This window comes from Pteropus alecto, unplaced genomic scaffold, assembly GCF_000325575.1.
Source record: "Pteropus alecto unplaced genomic scaffold, ASM32557v1 scaffold107, whole genome shotgun sequence".
Taxonomy (NCBI): Eukaryota; Metazoa; Chordata; class Mammalia; order Chiroptera; family Pteropodidae; genus Pteropus; species Pteropus alecto.
Window position 1 is genome coordinate 1286201 of NW_006440619.1, and position 21728 is coordinate 1307928.

The 21728-nt window shown below is 37.0% G+C and overlaps 1 protein-coding gene across 1 annotated transcript in view; it reads left to right on the forward strand.

Moving 5' to 3' along the window:
* PAK3 (p21 (RAC1) activated kinase 3) overlaps positions 1 to 18297 on the forward strand; it is a 289996-nt gene extending 271699 nt beyond the window's left edge. Inside the window, exons 16-17 of the mRNA XM_025050559.1 lie at positions 5632 to 5769; positions 11775 to 18297. Of these exons, the coding sequence (XP_024906327.1) occupies positions 5632 to 5769; positions 11775 to 11864 (228 nt within the window). The 3' untranslated portion in view covers positions 11865 to 18297. The remainder of the gene's footprint in view (positions 1 to 5631; positions 5770 to 11774) is intronic.
* The last annotated feature ends 3431 nt before the right edge of the window (positions 18298 to 21728 follow it).

A 21728-nucleotide genomic window follows, 5' to 3' on the forward strand; every position in this document is an offset into this window, starting at 1 on the left:
AGTGTTTTGATCATAAATGGATGCTGTATCTTGTCGAAGGCTTTTTCTGCATCTATTGATACGATCATATGATTCTTATTCTTTGATTTGTTTATGTGGTGTATTAATTAATCAATTTGCGTATGTTGAACCATCCCTGTGCCCCTGGGTTGAAGCTCATTTGATCATGGTATATAATCTTTTAAATACGTTGCTGTATTCAGTTCGCTAGTATCTTATTGAGGATTTTTTGCATCTGTGTTCACGAGGGATATTGGTCTATAGTTTTTGTTTTGTTTTGTTTTGTTTTATCTTAACCAAGTTTTGGTATATGGGTAATATTGGCCTCATCAAATGAATTGGGAAATATTGCCTCCTCTTCGATGTTTTGGAAGAGTTTGAGGATAATACGTATTAAATCTTCTTTGAATGTTTAGTGAGGCTATCTGGTCATGGACTTTGACTTTATGGTAGGTTTTCGATGATTGTTTCAATTTCCATACTTCTAATCGGTTTATTTAGATTTTCCAGTTCTTCTTGATTCCGTCTAGTAAGGTTGTTTCTTTCTAAGTTCTGGTCCATTTCTTTTAGCATATTAAGTTTGGTATTATATAATTTTTTGTAGTATTATTGTATGATCCTTTGTATTTCTGCAGAGTCCGTCCTAATTCCCCTTCTTTCATCTCTAATTTTGTTTTTCTGTGGTCTTTCACTTTTTTCTTTAGTGAATCTAGCCAGGGGTTTGTCAATTTTATTAACCTTCTCAGTTGCATTTATGTTTTTGTTGTTTTGTTTTCAATTTCATTTATTTCTGCTCTAATTTTTTATTTCATTCCTTCTGCTGACTTTAGGCTTCATTTGTTCTTCCTTTTCTAGTTTTTTTTTTTTTTTTAAGATGAAGTGTAAAGTTGTTTATTTGGGCTCATTCCTATTTTTGGAGATAGACCTGTATTATGACTGCTTTTACAGTGTCCCAAAAGTTTTGATATATTGTACCATCATTATCATTCATTTCTATGTATCTCTTGATCTCTTTTTATTTTTTCTCTGACCCAAATATTCTTCAGTAGTATGTTGTTTAATCTCCATGTATTTGTGATTCTTCATGTTTTCTTTTAACAGTCGATCTCCAGCTTCAAAGCATTATGATCAGAGAATATGGTTGGTATGATTTCAACCCTCTTATAATTGTTGAGGCTATAGCTGTGTCCTAGTATGTGGACAATCCTTGAGAATGTTCCATGTGCACTCAAGAAGAATGTATAAGCAGCTGATTTGGGATAAAAGGCTCTGTAAATGTCAATTATGTCCAGTTCTAATTTGTCTTTTAAGGATGTTATTTCCATATTAATTTTCTGTTTAGATGATCTGTCCATATCCTAAAGTGGGGTACTTAGCTCCCCTACTACAATAGCGTTTAGCTCTGTTTCTCCCTTTATTTCTGTTAGTAATTGCTTTATATATTTTGGGGCTCCCTGATTGGAAGCATAGATATTATTAAGTGTTATGTCTTCTTGGTTCATGATTCTCTTTATCATTATGAAGTGTCCCTCAGTATCTTTCTTTACCTTTTTTTGATTTTGAAGACTCATTTGTTCAATATTAGTACCGTTACTCCTGCTTTTCTCTGAATGCCATTTGCTTGAAATAACATTTACCACCTTTTCACTTTGAGTCTATATTAGTCTTTGGAACTAAAATGTGTCTCCTGGAGGCAGCATATGGTTGGGTTTTGTTTTTTGATCCATTCTAAAATTCTGTGCCTTTTTATTGGTGAATCCAGTCCATTTACATTTAGGATGCTTACTGAGATATGAGGTCCTCTTATTGCCATTTTATCTTTTGCCTTCTGGTAGCTCGGTGTTTCCACTGCTTCCTTGTCTTTCTGTTTCTCTTTTCTTTATTTTGGTCGGGTTTCATGGGTTTTCCCTCTGGTCTTTGTTTTATATTATATCCTTCGGTTCTGAATTTTTGGCGTGTGCTTACCATTACAAATATGTAAAGGATTGTTATATATATATATATATACACACACACACACACACACATACATACACACACATACAGTTGTGCATTTTCTTCTGCTTGCGCCTTGTGTCCATTCCCCTTTCCGTATCTGGATCTTTGAATCCCCCCCTTTTTAGTCATTGTTATCTCAATTTGTTCCTATGTATGCTGAATGTTCATTACTATCTCATTATAATGCACGTCTTATTATTTAAGCTTATAATGCCCTATTCTTAGTAAGGGATGCATTCCTCTGCTCTTATTTGCCTGATAGCCACCTTACCTCCTAATTATGTATTTTGTTTTGTCATTTTGTTTTAGGTGAGCTGACCCCTTTCAGTATTTCCTATAGTGCATGCCTCGTAGTGGAGAATTCTCTCGATTTTTGTATGTCTGGAAAAGTCTTATTTTCTTCTTCATATCTAGAGCTGACCCTTTCAGTGTTTCCTGCAATGCAGGCCTCGTAGTGGAGAATTCCCTCAATTTTTGTATGTCTGGAAAGGTCTTTATTTCTCCTTCATATCTAAAGGAGAGCTTAGCTGGATACATTATTGTTGGCTGGCAGTTCCTTTCATTTAATAGTTTGAATATTTGATTCCACTCCTTTCTGGCTTATAAAGATTGTGCTGAGAAGTTAGACGATAATCTAATGGATTTTCTTTTATAGGTTGCCGTCTTCTTTTCCCTGGCTGCCCTGAGAGTTCTGTCTTTGTCGTTGATTTTTGATAATTTTAATACAATATGTCTCGATGAAGACCTTTTTGGGTTGATACAATTGGGTGTTCTGTTGACTTCTTGAATTCCAAACTCCAGCTCATTCCTTAGATTTTGGAAATTCTTGTCAACTGTTTGTCTCAAAATGCTTTCTAATCCCTGCTCCTTTTCCTCCCCTTCGAGAATGCCCATTATTCATATGTTTCCTCTCCTGATGCTTTCAGCTAGTTCTTGTATTTCTCTTTCATTATTTTTCATTCTTTGGTTTCTCTCTTCTTCTTTCTGTTGTATTTCTAGATGTCTGTCTTCGATATCACTGATCCTTTCCTCCATTTGGTTGACTCTATTTCCCAAGTAAAAGGCAGCCTTGCATTTGATACCTAGCTTGTTATTTCATATTTCTCCTCTTTCAGTGTGTTCTTTATTTCCAGAAGTTCTATTTGGTTCTTTTTGAGGGTTTCAGTCTCCTTGCTAAAAAACTCATTCTCCTCATCTAGTTGTTTTATCAGTTCTTGAAATTGTTGATATGATTTGTTTTGGATTTCATCGATTTTTTTCAGAAGTACCATCCTGAATTTTCTGTCATTTAAGTCACATATTTCTATGTCTATAAGCTTATTTTCTGGAGAATTTTCTCTTTCTTTCTGAGATGCCTTTTCACCTTGGTCGTTCATAGTGCTTAATGGACTATTTCTCCACCTGGGCATTAATAGAAGTATATTCTGCTTTTTTTTTTTTTCAGAAAGAAGATTTATTATATGAAGGTCTCTCTTTATTTGTTGCAAAAATGACATTTTTCTTTTGGTTTCCAGTATGTGGTGTCTAAGCTTCTTGGATCCCTGATTTATATAAAGCCTTAATAATGACTTTTTTTTTCTTATAGATGTTTAAACATGCTCGCTACCCTCGGTCTCAGTCCCTATCAGTGTTAGCAACAGTATCAGTAGTGTTTGGTCAGATTCCCCTGGGGCTTCATGGTGTTCAGTTTGGAAGATATGGTGGGAGAAGACCTTTGGGTTTTGGGAAGAGGGCTGCGGCTCAGCTTCACGTTTTGCAGCTTTGGCTGGTAAAAATCAACTATCGTTTCTCTGCCGCCCCCACTTTTCTGCTTTCTGCTCTGTGACTGGACACTGCCGCCAACAGTGTGGAGCTCACAGCTCTCTCAGGCAGGGCTGTTCAGGGAACTTGCCACACCTTCTCCCCTCCCCTTCTTCCTATGGGGAGCTCCGGCTGCAAGAGGCATCTTCTTTGTTTCTCCCAGTCCACCACCTAACACCCAGGGGTTCTGACCTGTGGTAGCTCTTATGCACAGATCCCATGCTCAGACATGAAGGTGTGCAGTTTGAGTGTTTTTTGCTGAGCTTTAGATGTTTAGCTTATTGTTGTTTCAAGGAGAGAGATCTGGGGACATCTCTCACTCTGCCATGTTTCTGATGTCACTCTAAATTTATTTTTTAAATAATGTTTTTGGAGGTTTCAAAAATTATTTAAGCAAATTATTGTAGAAATTTCAGGAAATTAAAAAATATGTTTTAAAAATTAAGTCACCAATAATCCCACCATTCAGAGAGAACCACTATTAACATATTAGTGTGTTTCCTTTCACCTTTTTTTTAGTACATGCATTTTTTAATCAGTCCAACTACATTAACTATAGTACATCCACATGATAAACTATTATGCAGTCTTTAAAATGATATTTTTGAAGACTTTTTAAGAACATCATACAATAGTTATTATAGTATTGAGTAAAAGGCAGCCTTGCATTTGATACCTAGATTGGGGACGAGCGTGTGCAAACAGATCAGCACTGTCCAATCAGGCAGGAGTCATCCGTTAGGCTACCAGCCAAGACCTCCCCCTGCACCTTCAGTCCCACCTCCCAAGAAAAACCACAACCAATCTTTTTGTAGAAATACAGAAAGGGACATTTGCACTCTTTAAAGAGCTATAGAGGTTCATAGCACTGGTTCCTTATTACTTCTGATTCTCTCTCAAATGACAGGACTTTCTTTTCTTTAGCTGCACTATCACGAGCACCATTCAGTCTTTACAACTATGGTCAAAGTCATTTTTTAATTCATAAATGGAATGGAAAGAGGAACATGCATTTTTCTAAGGTAATTAGGCATGGATTGAAGAGAGGCGAGAAGGACTTGGGTAGAGATATATGTGTACTTATGAGGAACAAGACTATATGGAGTAGAGTATATTGAGCTAAGAGTAGTGAAAGGAAAGTGAGAAAATGAAACCATATAACATGCAAACAGACTGAGGCAGAGTAGAAAGAGAGAAGAGAGATATGTTTGTTTAGGACCAGGCTTTGCTACAAAGCAGGGAAAATAAAATGAAGGGCCGAGAGTGTGGAGGAATTGTGGCCAGCTGAAATAAGAGTTTTTGGGGAGGAGGCAGAAAATGTAATTTGCAATAACCAATTTTTTTAATAAGAAAACTAAGATGATTTGTGAGGACAGGTGCTTCAAATGCTAATTATCCAAAAATCTAAAAATATTATTCCAACTTAATTTATCTGCTGAGATTGTGCACTATTTGATTTTAGCCCAATTACTGATTTCCTAAGAGCAGTATATGCATTCCTTTTCCATATTATCTCCTTTTAGTCAAGGTTATATTTGCCACTGACTTGTATTTTGGCATGGAGTTTTACTGGCTTAACCCTCAGAGAAAACCCTTATAACCTTATTTCCAAGTTTTTTTGGGGGTGGGGCATCTCACTGTCACCTGAATTGCTGCAAGAGTAATAATTTTTAAATGTTATAGAAAGTTTGAAGTTTTTGTCAGTGTCATTCTCTAATATGGAATTTTTAAGACCCAGGATATAAACCAGAAGAAACTGGATTTGTGCCTTCTGCGCCAACTCATAATCCTAATATGTATGTGGTGATTAGATTTTTCTATTTTTGTCTATAGGCATTATATCTGATAGCTACTAATGGAACCCCAGAGCTCCAGAATCCTGAGAGACTGTCAGCTGTATTCCGTGACTTTTTAAATTGCTGTCTTGAGATGGACGTGGATAGGCGAGGATCTGCCAAGGAGCTTTTGCAGGTGAAAATAAAATAAGACAATTACAAAAAGAGAGTCATTATGTTGAGCTTTTCTATCTCAATGTGTGACAGCAAGAGAGCTCTGTCAAGAGATGTATAATGAGAGTTATGCTATAACCATGTGATTTTAGACCACAGGCACATAAGTATAGGCATGCATCTGATACATGATTAATTGGCATGCTGCCTTTCTTCTGAGAAGTTGGCAGTTTAATCTATGAATCTCTTTTGTTCTTCCTGGAGTCTTATTTTGCAAGGAAAAAAGAAAACAATGTGAACCTCTGGTGTTGCTGTTTTCTAAACTTTACTTGTGCCCCTGGATGTTGTATGCAGGTGCTCTTGGCCGGAGGTAATTCTCTACATAACTATGCAATTATTTCCATGGCATTTGCTACTCTAATGCTTTACTGATCAAAGCCCCTTTGCTTGTGATGCCAAATGGCAGGCACCTGCTTGCCTGGGTGAGTACCATCCAGTGGTGAGTGCCTCTGTAACCATTTGTCCTTTTCATGGCTCTCAGGGATTATATATATGATGATAATTAGTACTTATTCTGTACCAAATTCTTTATACACATCTCATTTAATTCTTACAACAACTCTATAGGGTAGATGTTATTATCTCATGTTACAAATGTAGAAATTGAGGCTCACACAGCTGCTGAGTGGCAAAACTGAGATTTGAGCCCTGGCTTGTCTGACTTTCCACCACACAAACACACAAACTAATTTAGAGCAAAAGATGTATAGGCATACCTCAGAAATATTGGGGGTTTCGTTCTAGACCACTGCAATAAAGTGAGTATAGCAATGGCAATAAAGTGAAACATAATCTTTTTTGGTGGAAGGTTTTACCTTCAATTTGTAAAAAATGCAACATCCATGAAGCTCAATAAAACAAAGCACAATAAAACAAGGTATGCCTATATTTATATTGAAAAAGCAACACATGCCCAAGATTACACATAGAGGTTCACTGCTGGGGACTGTTCCTCAGGGACATATATCAAGCCCTGTAACATCCAAAAACAGTGAAGGCTTGGTCTCTCTGTGACTTTGAACACATAATCCAGTTAAACAAAAAGTGCAACACTTGGTTATTAACCACAGATTCAGTCAGTTTTAGGCCACAAAATAAATCTGTTCCCATTGTTTCTGAACTCCCTCTAGCCACACACCAGCAAAAAATATCTCACTGCAAATCAAATCGCACCTGGAATAAACCAATTTAGAGGAATTAAGGAGGCTATACCTTCTCTTTTCTGCTACCTGTGAGCATTTTACAGGCTATCATAAGACCCTAAAATTTCAAATCTGGAGTGGCCCTTTATTAATCCTCTAGTTAATCTGGTCTCAAATTAGATGAAAACTCCAAACGTTTGAATGTTTCACTTCTATGTCTTTTCACCCCCTTTCACTACCTCACACACATATTCTGATACATATTCCAAGGATAAATGAAAATATATATTCTCTTAATGTAGCTATACAGTTACATAGATAATTGAATCAATTATCTAGTTAGTTCATTCCCCAATAGTAGTTTTATCTGAACCAGATAGCTGATGGAAGACTATATTGAATAGCTGCATCTTTTCTTTTTATATTTATTAGCAATAACCTATATATCACCGTAAGTCAATAAACATTCTCTGACTTTAACCTATTTAACCCATTCTCGAGGCTGGAAAGGAGAGAGATTCATAACATTTGCTCCACTGGAAGACCCAAGGAAAGACACAAGTCTTGACTATTTGTGTACCTTTTTGTATGGCCTAAGTTAGTTCTCTGTCCATCAACTGATATTTATTGAGCAACTCCTATTTGCAAGGCTTAAGTGCAGTGGGTGATATAAACCACTTAAAGGCATGATCCCTCCTCTCCAGAAGTTCACAATCTCCTTGAGTACATGAAAAAAAAAAACTAATGCAATTTGTTTAGCGACTCATTCAAGCCAACTCAATTTGTTTAGCGACTAATTCAAACAGTAAATGCCATGATTCTATAAGCTATGGTGATCAGAAAATGTCTGCGAATGGGAAGGAGTTCTGCTGGGCCTTGAAAGATAGATCAGTTTTAGATAGATTGAAGAAAAGGGGAGAAGGAATTTCTGATGGAAGAGCTATACTATAACCAAATACATAAGCAAAGTTTAAGGAAACAAAATAGAAAGTGTAGCTGAAGTAAAGAGTTCAAGTAAGGAAGCTGCAGGATATAGGACCATAGAGGGCCTTGAACACCAGACTAAAGAGTTAGGGCTATAGGTAGTAGGAAAATACTGAAGATATCTGAGGGAAACACATTATGAAAGCTTGTTTAGGGAGATTAATCCAGTGGTATGCAATAAGAGTTAGCAACAGGAGAAAATGGAGGCAGGAAGATCAATGGGGAGTTAGTGTTATAGTTCATGATTAAAGTTGATTAAGCCTGAGCTAAGGAAGGCAAGAGGTCGTTATAAGAGGCACTGATAAGAAAATAATTGGTAGCTGATTTCATGTGGAACATAAGGGAGAGGAAGATAACAGTGACTTCAGAATATCAAGCCACTAGTAGCACTCAGTAAAAGCAAAAGTGATAGAGGATCACACAGTGGCTAACATGTCTTTGCTTCTATGTAGTTTGCAATGAACTGTAACTTACCTTACTTCATTTAACCATTGTAATAAGCAGAGGAGAGGATTAAACCTAGGTACTCTGACTTCAAAGCCCTTGTGCTTTAACATATGTTTTTAAATGTTGAATTCAGGGTGACAGAAGGACATTTAAAAGAAAATATCCAGGAGGCAATTGGAGAAATAGGACCAGAATTCAGAAAAGAGATCAGGTCACACAATATAGATTCGGGAGTCACTCCCATAAAGCTGATGAGAGGTTGAAACCATGAAAGGAGACGAGCTCTTAAAGGAATTAAATTAGGAAAAGAAGATGATGAGAGCTAAGTTTTGGTCTGTGGGAGGTGAGAGGAAGAAGTGAAACCAGGGAGGAAGATGGAGAGGGGGTAGTCAGTGAGCATGCAAGCAAGCGTGTAGAAGAAAACCAAGAATGTAGAATACCACAGGCCCCAAAAGAGGAAAACATTTCAAAGGAAGGGATATTCACTTGTATCAAGAACTGCAGAGGAGCCAAAAGAGGTTACAAATGTAGAAATTGAGGCTCACACAGCTGCTGAGTGGCAAAACTGAGATTTGAGCCCTGGCTTGTCTGACTTTCCACCACACAAACACACAAACTAATTTAGAGCAAAAGATGTATAGGCATACCTCAGAAATATTGGGGGTTTCGTTCTAGACCACTGCAATAAAGTGAGTATAGCAATGGCAATAAAGTGAAACATAATCTTTTTTGGTGGAAGGTTTTACCTTCAATTTGTAAAAAATGCAACATCCATGAAGCTCAATAAAACAAAGCACAATAAAACAAGGTATGCCTATATTTATATTGAAAAAGCAACACATGCCCAAGATTACACATAGAGGTTCACTGCTGGGGACTGTTCCTCAGGGACATATATCAAGCCCTGTAACATCCAAAAACAGTGAAGGCTTGGTCTCTCTGTGACTTTGAACACATAATCCAGTTAAACAAAAAGTGCAACACTTGGTTATTAACCACAGATTCAGTCAGTTTTAGGCCACAAAATAAATCTGTTCCCATTGTTTCTGAACTCCCTCTAGCCACACACCAGCAAAAAATATCTCACTGCAAATCAAATCGCACCTGGAATAAACCAATTTAGAGGAATTAAGGAGGCTATACCTTCTCTTTTCTGCTACCTGTGAGCATTTTACAGGCTATCATAAGACCCTAAAATTTCAAATCTGGAGTGGCCCTTTATTAATCCTCTAGTTAATCTGGTCTCAAATTAGATGAAAACTCCAAACGTTTGAATGTTTCACTTCTATGTCTTTTCACCCCCTTTCACTACCTCACACACATATTCTGATACATATTCCAAGGATAAATGAAAATATATATTCTCTTAATGTAGCTATACAGTTACATAGATAATTGAATCAATTATCTAGTTAGTTCATTCCCCAATAGTAGTTTTATCTGAACCAGATAGCTGATGGAAGACTATATTGAATAGCTGCATCTTTTCTTTTTATATTTATTAGCAATAACCTATATATCACCGTAAGTCAATAAACATTCTCTGACTTTAACCTATTTAACCCATTCTCGAGGCTGGAAAGGAGAGAGATTCATAACATTTGCTCCACTGGAAGACCCAAGGAAAGACACAAGTCTTGACTATTTGTGTACCTTTTTGTATGGCCTAAGTTAGTTCTCTGTCCATCAACTGATATTTATTGAGCAACTCCTATTTGCAAGGCTTAAGTGCAGTGGGTGATATAAACCACTTAAAGGCATGATCCCTCCTCTCCAGAAGTTCACAATCTCCTTGAGTACATGAAAAAAAAAAACTAATGCAATTTGTTTAGCGACTCATTCAAGCCAACTCAATTTGTTTAGCGACTAATTCAAACAGTAAATGCCATGATTCTATAAGCTATGGTGATCAGAAAATGTCTGCGAATGGGAAGGAGTTCTGCTGGGCCTTGAAAGATAGATCAGTTTTAGATAGATTGAAGAAAAGGGGAGAAGGAATTTCTGATGGAAGAGCTATACTATAACCAAATACATAAGCAAAGTTTAAGGAAACAAAATAGAAAGTGTAGCTGAAGTAAAGAGTTCAAGTAAGGAAGCTGCAGGATATAGGACCATAGAGGGCCTTGAACACCAGACTAAAGAGTTAGGGCTATAGGTAGTAGGAAAATACTGAAGATATCTGAGGGAAACACATTATGAAAGCTTGTTTAGGGAGATTAATCCAGTGGTATGCAATAAGAGTTAGCAACAGGAGAAAATGGAGGCAGGAAGATCAATGGGGAGTTAGTGTTATAGTTCATGATTAAAGTTGATTAAGCCTGAGCTAAGGAAGGCAAGAGGTCGTTATAAGAGGCACTGATAAGAAAATAATTGGTAGCTGATTTCATGTGGAACATAAGGGAGAGGAAGATAACAGTGACTTCAGAATATCAAGCCACTAGTAGCACTCAGTAAAAGCAAAAGTGATAGAGGATCACACAGTGGCTAACATGTCTTTGCTTCTATGTAGTTTGCAATGAACTGTAACTTACCTTACTTCATTTAACCATTGTAATAAGCAGAGGAGAGGATTAAACCTAGGTACTCTGACTTCAAAGCCCTTGTGCTTTAACATATGTTTTTAAATGTTGAATTCAGGGTGACAGAAGGACATTTAAAAGAAAATATCCAGGAGGCAATTGGAGAAATAGGACCAGAATTCAGAAAAGAGATCAGGTCACACAATATAGATTCGGGAGTCACTCCCATAAAGCTGATGAGAGGTTGAAACCATGAAAGGAGACGAGCTCTTAAAGGAATTAAATTAGGAAAAGAAGATGATGAGAGCTAAGTTTTGGTCTGTGGGAGGTGAGAGGAAGAAGTGAAACCAGGGAGGAAGATGGAGAGGGGGTAGTCAGTGAGCATGCAAGCAAGCGTGTAGAAGAAAACCAAGAATGTAGAATACCACAGGCCCCAAAAGAGGAAAACATTTCAAAGGAAGGGATATTCACTTGTATCAAGAACTGCAGAGGAGCCAAAAGAGAAATGATGGAGACACAACTATTGGATTTAGTTGTTAGGAAGACATTGGTTTCAAGGTCAAGGTTAAACAAAGACATTTTTTTAAGTATGAAAGCTTCTCCAGATAAAATCAGCAGTTTAAGAAAATCGGAAAGTCAGACTTTTGTAAACACAGTGAGATTTTACAAGACCCTGACTGAGTTTTCAGAGGATTTCATGACAGTGAAAGACAAAAACATCTGAAGGACAAAAGTGGACACTGTTTTTAATAAAATGGTGTTTAATTGGATGCTCAAAATGCATTTTAATGAAAAAAAAACCTGCTTGAAAATGCAAAGCAATATACTTGTTGAAGGAAAGAATTCCAGTAATCCCTCTTTTTTTTCTTTTTTAGCATCCATTTTTAAAATTAGCCAAGCCTCTCTCCAGCCTGACTCCTCTGATTATCGCTGCAAAAGAAGCAATTAAGAATAGCAGCCGCTAGGACTGCAAGCCTTATCCCACACCATCTCCCTCATGAGTAAGACTGAAATAAAACTCTGCTGCAGGAAACATGGAAGAAAAGACAGTAAAACTGGGTGGATGTCTTTAGCTTTCAAACAAATAGAAACTTCTTATAAGCCTTTTTCCTACTCCCTCAGATTATGTAATTTATTTGTAAGCCTGAACCGCAGCCCAAACAGGGCAGCAATGTCGAAGTGGCCATGAAGTGGTCACTTCCACCGTGAAGCGAAAGAGCCAGTAGTGAATCCCCTCATTTTGTGCATCCGCTTTGAAGAAAAAGGTTTCTCAAAGGTGCACACCTCCTCTTCATAGTGTTGTATTTGTTTTTAAGTTAGAGAGTAGTCCCTCTTGCATTCGAACCTCCTTCAAAACTCCTTACCCAATGTGATGTTTTTCACTTTCATTGTCATTAGATGTCCAGCAAAAAGAAGTCAAAACATTTTTTTAAAAAGAAAGCAAAAAAAAAAACCCACACACACACACCAAAAAAAAAAAAAAAAGAAAGAAACAAATAATAATTAAAAAAACCCCAGAGCAAGTACTACGTGAACATGTGGAAGTCCATGCCCTGATAGAGTTGCAATTTTTTATTCTTCTTCTATAGTGGCAGCTTGGTTTGTGTACCTGTTTTTCTGCATTTGCATTGGAAAAGGTTTCTTTTAAGACATTTTCCAAAAGCAGAGAGCAATATATGTGTTCAGGAAAGGTTTTAAAAACTGTATATCTAAATAATACTCAAATGGTGAAATCCTGTCACATCTTCATAATGATGCTTAATAGGTGATTGATTTATCGTTTATATAAATCAGCTTGTTCTTTTTCATGATACTTGAAGAAGGACACATCAAAACTGTGGCACTCCTGTTGGGTGAGTCCAGGACCTGAACTTAGGAAATCCTTATAGGAGAAATGATACTTAAACAAAGATGCGACTTTCTCTGAGAGCCAAAAGGAAAACAAGATAAGTATGCAATACTGAAATCCTTGTTGGACAGTAAGTAAACAAAGATTTAAAAATACCTAATTTAATCCTCTCTTGTGCTCGTGGAACATATGCACTATAAAATAGGCACGTTGGGAGGAAATAGACCCATTAACCAACATTTGCTTATCATAAAAATCATTTATTTGACAATTTATAACATTTTAAAAATTTAAAAAAATATCTGGAGAACAAAGATATTGTAAGCGTTCAACTCTGGAAGAAACGGAGGTCAGTGAAAACTATATCCCAACCAACATTTGGTTCTAAGTACTAGTTCCCATTTTCCCTATATACCACCAATTTTGTTTCAGGATATTATGTTCATACCTGGTTTTTGGGGCTTTAGAATTTTGGAAACATGTTCATAAAGATCTGGAAGTTCTCCAGTGAAAATAATTAGTGTCTTCAATCTTCTATCACTAGAAATGTAAGTCCAACTGAATTCCTTTTGTGGCTTGGAGAAATATGAAAATTTGTCTATTATTTCACCATGTATCTATTTATTAAAAATTCAACAGTTGGCATTTCCTGAATTTTCTGAGAGTAGAAAAATATCTGGAGGGTGTCAGCGTAGAAAAGGACATGCTTCTCTTTTGAGTGTATTGTCAAATTTTATAAATTCTGCAAAGTTGTTTCTCTAAGTCTTTGAAAAACTAACAATTTGTGTTGTAGAAGGCTTCTCGATTTGTAGTATATCAAGAATCTGAATATAACCAATCTACATTCAGCAAGATTTCTTATTTTCTTACAGTTTTCTTTGACTATAAAATTTGGGAAAGGCTTGAACCACCCCACCCCACCCTCCACCCCGCCCCACACACAGAAATGTCCACAGTGGGATAAAACAACAAATGTAAAAAGAAAGTCAAATGGTAATATTAATTTAAAGCATACCACGTTATACTTTGCAAAAAGGTATCTAGGCCTGAGATTTTTTAATGTCACACTGTTCTAATGAGAGAAGGGGTGGGGGGCTTAATTTTTATTTCACAAGATTTTAAATTAATGTTTTTTTTTTTTAATTTTTTTTATTCATAGTGCCAGATAATTCAGTGAAATAATACCTGGGATGCAAATAGAATCTAGTACATTGATAATTATGCCCTGCCAATGGAGAGAGCCCCAAATCTGGTTGGGAATTCCTAGTTGTCAATTAGCATCCCTTATATGTCATAAAGACCTTCTTTTGGTGAGGGGAGACCTTGGAGTGGTGATCCTTCAGATCACTGTAGGCAGATAAATGGCTGCTCTTTTATGCTTGCAATTCAGCACATTAACTTTGAGGAGCCAGGTACTTCTTTATCACATCCCATTGTACCAAGAATTTATGATACTATATCTCAGTAGGCTTTACTCCTACAAATTTATATCTATGTAAATTTTAAATGAGAACAGTTTCTAAAGACCCTTCCCTGTGTTGAGAGTTATGTATATTTCTAATAAGTATTAAAGAGAAGCTGTTTCTCCTGTCAAAATGATACTGAAAGATTCACATTTGTTACACTTGAACAACTTGGACTCCAGGTGGTTAATAGTATATTCCCTTTCCCTGGATTTTTAAAAGCTCATCTTGGCATAGGTGAGTCTATCCAGATCTTTAAAGTTGCTAGTCTGCCCTGAGATAATGAGGGCACATCATCAAATGTTTCCAAAATGTCCTGAGATAAGAATAGGGCAGTGGGAAAGTCAGGGAAGGGTGAGAAGCACAGTAGAGATTATTTATATAAGAAAGAAAAGAACATTAATGTTGTAGCAAGGATCCAGTGCGTTGTCATAATCCCATGAGGATTTTTGGATGACAACAGTCTCCTCAAATCAGTCACCACGTTGGGTAATGACTTCGTTCTTGCTGATCTCGTCTACGTGTCATTGTAAATATTTGTGTGCCCATGTTCCATTTTGGCTACTGGATGGCCAAGTCATGTAAGAAGATTTAACTCAAGTATTTATTTTTTAATTGTGTTATTCAGATTTCTTTCAGGCTTGTGAATTGCACCCATTGTCTGAGTTTAATCACCTGATCCTCACATCTATCCTCCTCCTGTGAAGCACATTCCATTGCTAAAAGAAAAAGAAATATAAAATTGCTTCTTGTCATCTGTATAACTGTTTTGATAGTTTGAGATGTTTGTCTACAAAGGATATTTCTCAGTTCAAAGATCATGTAAATAATTATATTCCTTTGCTCAATGGGTTGTTTATTTCTACTGAGGCTGCCAGTTCTCAGAGAGATTCTCAGAGAGAATCTAGAAAATCACTTTTAAATAACATATACAGGGATTACAACTATGTAAAAATAAATGTGCATATGGACAAAGACTGGGAACACAGATAATTGAAATTAGTTGTGTTAGGGTGGTGGGATTATGTGATTTATTTTTCTTTTTACGATATTGTTATAATATTGCTTTATAATAGGTAAACATCAGAAAGGGGACTATAGAAAAGATGCTAGAAGCAGATGCCTTCTGGCCAGAGCCCAGAGCATGCAGGGCACAGATATATGCTAGTTACAATTATTCTATAGGCTTTATATTTGCCTGGGTGCTGTGATTGGCACATGCTCGGGTATGGCACGTGCTTTCTTAGGGGACTATTACCTATAAGTTAAAGCTAGGGAGATGTCGCTGTTAGAACTCCAAACACATCATTCTGCTTTTAAACTAGCTGCCCTCTGCTTTGGTATAGCATCAACATTTGTTTTGGTTGATTTAGATTGGATAGGTGATGTTTGATTAGCCCCCTTGATAATGCCTGTTTCAGGTATCACCTTTCTAGATCATTTTAGCAGTTTTAGGTTGAATTTTGGAATAGAAGATAAAATCTCCAACTTCCACCATCTCCTTCTCTGACAGGATATTATATCATTCAAGTAGGATTCTTCTTTTAATGACCAGTAGGCGAGTCCCATTGACTTCAATAAGTTATTATGATTTGCAATTCAAAGTTAACTATGAATACATTAAGACAAATTTTTAGAACTTTCTTTGTCTATTGGCATTCAGTCACAGTCCTGTTAGTTTTGGCTTGAGGTAGCCTCTATGTATTTTCTGTATCGCCTGACTATACATTGTATGCAGTAATTGTCATTGTTAAGGAGAAAAGGGAGACTATCCACCAAAAGAGGGATTTCCTTTTAATTCGCCAAAGAAATTTTAGGTAAGGACTTTTATAATGAGGTAGTGGCCTCAGATGTTACTCAATTTCACTAAGTGCAGACCTTGTACTTAGAGAACCCACGGGCTTTTCATTGACCATTCTCAGCCTAAAAATACTTATGGGAGTCTTAACCCTGCCATCCCCAGTTGAACCTCATGGTCCATTTCAGAGCTACTAGCAGTTAATATTCAGTTAAATAAAGGCATGGCCAGTGCTGCAAGCTTCTCCCAGTCTCTGAGCTAGAGGACTGAATTTCAGCATTTGTGAATTGACAGTCTAACTAGGCCTGGGATTTTGAGCGAACTTAACACACAATTCTGAATACATATTTGCATGTGGATTGAAAAGGAAATAAATGGGACCTTGGAAATAATGGAAATATTTTTCCTAAGAAAGTATTTTTTTCTTAAGAGGTTTGTTTCTGATACAATCTTTTTGTTGGTTAGCTTTAATTTTTTCACTCCTTTTCTGATCCCGTACTCCTTTAGTAATGAAATGAATATAACCCAACTCCTCATGCACTGAGAATGTAATGTCTGTTTAATATTAAACAATATCTAACTGCATCTGCAAATGCAGGAACTGAGATATCATCTCCATGAGCACACTTCTGTGTACAAGTATACTATAATACAAAAAATAGCATTTACTGCCATGTAATATAGTCAAACTTGCAAGATAAACTTATAGAAGAAGCTGGTTAGTGCCATCAGAGTCTACTTTGGAAACTGCCATCAAGTAAATGCTATCCCATAATACCAACAGTAAGGCAGGTACCATGTTCACCTGATTTAGTACCTAAGAGGAAATCAACAGCAATTATAGAGAATCAGTCAGATGTAGTGGAAGGAATATTAGCCCAGGAGTAAGGAGATCTAATATAGGCTCTATTACTAATTTACTGTGTGACCTTGGGCAAGTCACTTAACCTTTTTGTGGCCGTTTCCTCATCTGTAAAATAAAAGTATTGGACTAGATGATCTCCAAGGTCTTTCCAAAAGCTCTAACATTGTGATATTATAAGTTGCCTTTGCAAATTCAACCTGTTAAAGTAATGGCAAATATCACATGCTTAAGCCTGGGTCTCTTATGTTTCAGTTAAACAATAGCACTATATAAGATGATTTTAAAAAACTCAAGTAAACGAAGTTAATAATACTAGGGAATGTTGATAAAACTTGTGGTGGCCTTCCAATCCCTTCACAGTTTTGTTTTTGTTTTAAAGTTCTTTTCTGTTGAGCATTCCCAGTTTTCATTTTCCATATACTCTGTATGTAAAGTCTGGTTTTCATTAAGCTGTAGCCAGTATTTGCTACTAGAATAGAAATACACTGTCACACTTGCTAGAATAGAACTATACTTGAGCCTCTTCTTTCCTATGAAGCTGTGCTGGGTTTTATAGACTTTACTTCATAAATGGTACAAAATGGTAGAACCCATGTATTTTAATGGTTGGGACTACTAAGAGTGGACCTAAGCACTTGAAGGTTACAGAGAGTGAAATTAGAAAAAAGTAATTACATGCTGTTAGTATTAAGGAATGTTGACAAATCCACTTGTTGGGAAATAAAATAGCATTTCTGATGACAATTCCCACAGTAATTGGCCAGTTATATGAGCATGCTGCTGGAAAGAGGGCAAACTGGAAGTTAGTTAGTGGATGGTCCCAATGCCCTGCCTACAGCAGAGTGCCAACCAGCCCTGAGTGTGAAATTCAAGTTCAGTGTGTGTGCTGTGTGTGGTGTGCTTTATGGACCGCATATATTATATTCATTAGTGATAAGACCTTTCACAGAATACTATAACCATTAGTGGGTTGAGTTTTAAATCTCAGTACATTAGCAAGAAGGAGCCAGATCACAGGGTACTGATGTCTACTGGGATTATACTCATAATATCCAGACAAAGCAAGTTATGGAGGATCTACACATTTTCATTGTTTATCAGAATTGTATCTCATTTGGCTGTGCATTACTTTTGTTAAAATGTGCTATCTGTAAACTCATGTGTAGTGAAATTCTTCTGTAACTTTGGATTAAAGGTATTTATGATCTTTTTGTTTGTCTGATTTTTAAGTAAGTTATTTCTTTTGTGGAACTGCTGATGGTATGGTTCCATCCTTCTGACCTCAGCATTTGATCTTTTTATGGACTTTTGTTATTTTCAATTGTGGTTGAAGCAATAGAAAATTGAAATATGGATTGTGCATGACTGTGTCTTGAGTGTAAAAATATTGCAGTTTGAAACTTGGACCTAAAGTATTGCAAATAAAAATGATAAATATAAATGAGCTGGTACTTCTCTCTTCTGTTACCTTTCCTCCTACTCCCTTGATATTAGCCATTTTACATACTTCACAGGTTGGAGTGCAGCACTCCCAGGTATTGCAGCAGGAAAATACCCAGCCTTGTGAGCAATATGAGAAATGTCTTGCAAATCCTGCCACTAAATAACTCAGACTCAGAGTTTCTCTCTGTTTTTTTTCATGGGATTACTCAGAAAGGCAAATGTATATATTCAATGCAGGGCAAAAGCCTGACAGATCCAAGAGGTAGATAAAGGACAACTGCCAAAGGAAATCATATGTAAAAATATTTTTGTTCATTTTTCTGCTTGGAAAATTCTGAATGTGTAAAGCCATCTACATGTTTAGTTTTCATCTTATATCTGGTATCAAGGTCCACAAGTCACAGGAAATATTCCAAACATTCATTCATTCATTCTTTTATTCAAAAAGCATATCTTGAGTTCTTGCTATATGTCAGGCACTGTCGACATTTCTGATAAGAATAACTTCTCTTTTAAAAAACCACCCTCAAATGTGACTAGATGACAGTAAAGTTCATTCAAAGCTACTAGATGCACCTATTGGAGTCAGGTTTGTCAGAAACTGAGTCCTCAAAACTCAAGACAAAAACACCAGAAATTTAGCAAACTGGAGATTGGTTCCACCAAAATTACTTGTACAGTGGGTATAGTGCTCCTTCCGGAATATGTGTATATAATTTGACACCTTAGTGTAGGTGGATACACAGTGGTACTATATTCCCTGTAGATGAATTATATATCTTACCAACTGCTATTTGGTTGTTTCCTAAGTTCACTGCATTTACATGCAAGCTTTATTTCTGTCACTGGATCTGTCCATGTGAAAAACAGAAAAGGCATTTTCTGTAAATATGAAGAGGCAAGTGAATGAGAATCCCAGTAGTTAACCTTTAGTCAAGTTATCTACTGCCCATGTGCACAAAGTACTGAGTTGCCATTCCTACGATTAGCCTCATATCCTTCCATCCTTGATTGGAAGATTTCCTCTAACTATTTTTTATCTCTATTAAGTGAAGTAGAAATAGTTTTTATGTGTTATCAAATTACCAATATCTTACATCAAAATAAAATTTAAAAGGTATTTCCCTTTGTCACAACAACTTAAAGGAACAGAGTCCCAGACAATGAAAAATGTATTACTCCACAGCTCAGCCCTACTGCTCAATTGCTGGAACTCTAGCCTCATCTAAGTTCCTCACTCGCTGAAGTGGGAAACAGGTAATCTCTGAAGTGCCTCACAAATTGTAGTTGTCCTCCACATTCCACGGGGCCTGGCCCCCCAGACACTTGGGTGGTATCTAGTGGCTTCCCATATATCTCTATCGAGCACCACTGCTGCCACTGCTTTCCAATAATCCTGTACCAATTCCACAGTTCTCTTGCTACTATGCTTGCCTATGTTTGCAATATCAACACCAGTCCCTGTTTTTAGTAGTCTCTGAGTAGCGCGCTGGGGTGACACATCCACGCACAATTTTATAGCCAATAACTTTTTGTTTTCTTTTTCATACTTGACAGTGAAAACTCTTCCCATTCTGCTAAATCTTTGGACCTGTTTTGGTAGTTCTTTTTCCATTTTCTAGCACCTCAGTGAATTAGGGAGCAAGTTTAGTCTTTGTTTCCCACCTCTACCTTCCTGGCCTTGTCCTGTGCATATCCCAGGCCTTGTCAGGGCCATCACTTCCAATGGAAAGTAATCTTAAGCTTAGGCTATAGCCATTCCTTCATAAATTTTCCATGTTCTCCCAAGCATCCCCACTTGTAGAAAAAAGGAAATTGGTAGTTTGGCTCCATTCTACATCTACTTTAACATTTTAACCAGAATATCCTAGTACTGTTTCCTAGGGATATACATTCTAACAAAGTTATAAGCAACAAACTATGCTGCCATTGGGGAAAAATGTATTAGTTCTTATAACCTTATAATACAGAACTAATCTGTATTAGTTCTTATAACCTGCATGTGGATCTGCAATTATCTCAATAAAATGTTCAATAAGAAGAGGAACAGACTGCAAGATACCTCCCCCATGACATTTCAGAAGTCATGACAAGGAGATAGAATGAAGGTTGGATAATATTCCCTAACACACTTCTATCACCAACGACCAATTACCTTGCTATCAAGAAGTTTCTCTCTAATGTAATTCCACCTGACACTAATTTCAACCACCTGAGGTAGTAGGACTTCTCACTTCCTCTTCAGACACTTCTGAGGCCTCACTGGAGAAGCTGGGAACTCAAATATAATTGCTTAGGAGTTCTTCCCTGTGGACATGAAAGGACTGGCTCCTCAGCCTATGGTATCATACGAGAATAGAATTTATGATGAGAGAGAGTGAAGTCAGAAACATGGCAGAGTGAGAGATGTTCCCAGATTTCTCCCCTTGAAACAACAATAAGCTGAACATTTAAAACTCAACAACAAAAAAACACCCAAACTGCACACTAGCATGTCTGAGCATGGGATCTGTGCATAAGAGCTACCACAGGTCAGAACCCTGGGTATCGGGCAGTGAACTGGGAGAAACAAAGAAGCTATCTCTTACAGTCAGAGCTCCCTTTAAGAGAAAGGTAGGGAGAATATGAGGCGAGTTCTCTGAACAGCCCTGCCTGGGAAAGCTGTGAGCTCCACGCTTCTGGTTGCAGTGCCCAGTCACAGAGCAGAAAGCAGAGAAGTGGGAAGGCAGAGAAACACTACTTGATTTTTACCAGCCACAGTTGCAAAACGTGAGGCTGAGCCATAGCCCCCTTCACAAAACCCAGAGGTCCCCTCCCCCAACGAAGCCCCAGGGGAATTTGAGCAAAAGCTACCAAAACTGTCGCTGATACTGAAAGGGGCTGAGATTGAGGGTAGCAAGCATGGTTAAACATCTATAAGAAAAAAAAATCATTAAATTTTGATATAAAGCAAGGATCCAAGAGGCTTAGACACCACCTACTAGAAACCAAAAGAAAACATCTTCTTTGCAATAGGCTAGAGAGAGTTTTATATAATAAATCTCCCTTCTGGGAAAAAAAAAAAAAGCAGAATACACTTCTATTAATGCCCAGGTAGATAAATAGTCCATTAAACACCATGAACAACCCAGGTGGCAAGGCATCTCAGAAAGAAAAAGAAAAATTTTTAGAATATAAGCTTGCAGACATAGAAATATGCGACTTAAAAGACAGAGAATTCAGGATGGTACTTCTGAAAACACTCAGTGAGATCTGAAACAATTGATATTGACAATTTCAGGAATTGAAAAACTAAAGAACAGGTGCTGTAGGCATTAAAAAAAAATTAAAAAATAAGAGATTGTAAGCTGACAAGATCTTTGAAATCTGTGAGGTCAATCAAGGGTTGTCTTGCATAAAAACAAAGAAAAA